The sequence below is a fragment of the Colletotrichum jinshuiense genome, chromosome 10 (assembly GCF_051148585.1).
Source record: "Colletotrichum jinshuiense chromosome 10, complete sequence".
NCBI classification, from domain to species: domain Eukaryota; kingdom Fungi; phylum Ascomycota; class Sordariomycetes; order Glomerellales; family Glomerellaceae; genus Colletotrichum; species Colletotrichum jinshuiense.
Window position 1 is genome coordinate 353,764 of NC_139303.1, and position 1,907 is coordinate 355,670.

Below are 1,907 nucleotides of genomic sequence, written 5' to 3' on the forward strand. Positions count from 1 at the left end.
TTACTTCAGGTAGCACTTGAATGAGTAAATCCAGCCGATTTGGCTGGTGTTGCAATCCGAGTTGCTGTCATTGCTGACATCCGCCTCAGCGTTGCCCTGGCAGTTAGAGCCACTGTAGGCATCGCACACCCACGAGCCGCCACTTGCAACATCGAAGAACTGGTACGACGCGGCACCATCCACGTTGTAGCATGAGCCCAGGTTTGCGTTGTACTGAACAGATATAGTGCGAGTCTGGGAGCAGTACTGCTTGCTGTACTGAATCGTATAAGCCGAGATAAGGCTGACGGGCGCCAAAGCTGCAATGATGGTTGAGAAATGCATTTTTGTGGTTGGTGTCAGTGGTAAAAAGAAGGTTGGAAGTTTCTTGAGCTTAACCGCTTCTCTGTTTTGAGATAAACGGAGTCGAGATTGTTCGAGCAGCTAAACCGGCGATGCGTTGATTTGAATGGGCGTGTAAGTTGGTGTCTAAAGTAACAGCAGAGAATAAATGCCGATGAGGTTGATGATGTAGATTGAAGTCTTGGTGATAGCAGCTACTTTTCAAATAATTTCAAGAGCGCAAACCCGTCTTCCTTAAGTATCTCAATAACATAGTCTTGTCGTTACCTGATGTCAACTGAGCATCAAGACAGAGCCGACGACAAATATCATTCCTTGGAATTAGTCTCCGCCAGGTCCACATATACTGCCGCTAGAGTTGTGGGACTGAGTAAGCAAGCCATCAACTAGTCTGGCTTCACCGTCTATTCCTAGGGGGAAAGACTATTCTAATACAAAGTAATGAACTAATGTTAAATTTTCGCCTTCGAAATTAGATTGCGATGCAAATCGCGGTGCTCTAGTGTGTGATTTCTTCTAGTTTGCTGAGTAACTACGGTGTACATGCCTGTGCAGTTCAATTTAGCTGAGTAAGGTTTTTCAGCAGTCAATTGGTGGAAAAGTGGCTGCCACGGTTAGACAACTGCCGGCGCTCTTCGCTTCTGCAAACAAGCATTGTTGGCCCCAGTTATCTACCGAGCCCTGCCATCGGGTTAGCCCCACTTCCTCCGATTGTCCTTTTGGACTCTTGCTTGTGAGGGAAGATAGTCCCGAAACCGACCAGTGGCTATGAAGCTGTGAAAGCCAAGGACTGGGAGAGATTGGTGCGTAGCTTGGGTCCAAAGACATTTTCCCTCCCTCTTTCGTCTCTGTTCCCCTAAGACTAAGCGGCACCGGGCCGTGATCTGCCACCGGAGAGGCTTCTGTTTACATTACATTCACCTTCATGTTCCGCGTCACATGTTGTGTCACTACTGCAGTCATCAAAATTTTTCCGGCTGAGCTTCCTTTTCAGCTCAGGAGACCGAACCAGACCAGGACCCACCGGATCCATGTTGAACCCACGTTCCGGCTCCGGCTCAGGCAGTCGATTCATACAAACCACCCCACATACGGCAGCAACAGCAGTTTACGCCCCTTCCGCGTCTACCTTCCATGGGTCAAGCCTATTTTGAACCGCCATCTCCATAAAAGATAGCCTTATCTATGACGGAACCGCCATCGTTGAAATTACGTGGCATGATGCCGCAATTTGTCTTCCATTGTTTGTGGCACTTATTTTAGTATCCTCGTGGGATCAGATGAAATGAAGCAAGGCTTGAGTATCCTCCGGACTTACTCTGACTGAGATTTTTCTCCTCTACTTGCGGTACACCTATAGCGTATAGTGAAGTCTAAAAAATTGACAGCGATAGCCGACAACTACCAAGGTTCCGTAACAGCTCGTGGGTTTGCTGCAAATGATCTGGCGTTCCTGGAGTACGCCAGTCATTTCGTCACAGCCGTAAAGCCGTGGAATTTCAGGCTCTGCAAGGCGGACGGAAGCGAACTTTTCCTCTGCAGGCCCTATCCAATGCACTCGACGG

General features: G+C 48.5%; 1 protein-coding gene across 1 annotated transcript; it reads right to left on the reverse strand.

Annotated features, from left to right (window-relative positions):
- On the reverse strand, window positions 1-324 carry EsH8_X_000081 (uncharacterized protein; the record flags this gene model as incomplete). Its single annotated transcript, XM_083274169.1, has 1 exon — window positions 1-324. One exon carries the CDS (start codon window positions 322-324, stop codon window positions 1-3), a length of 324 nt encoding a protein of 107 aa, XP_083119561.1.
- Window positions 325-1,907: the final 1,583 nt, after the last annotated feature.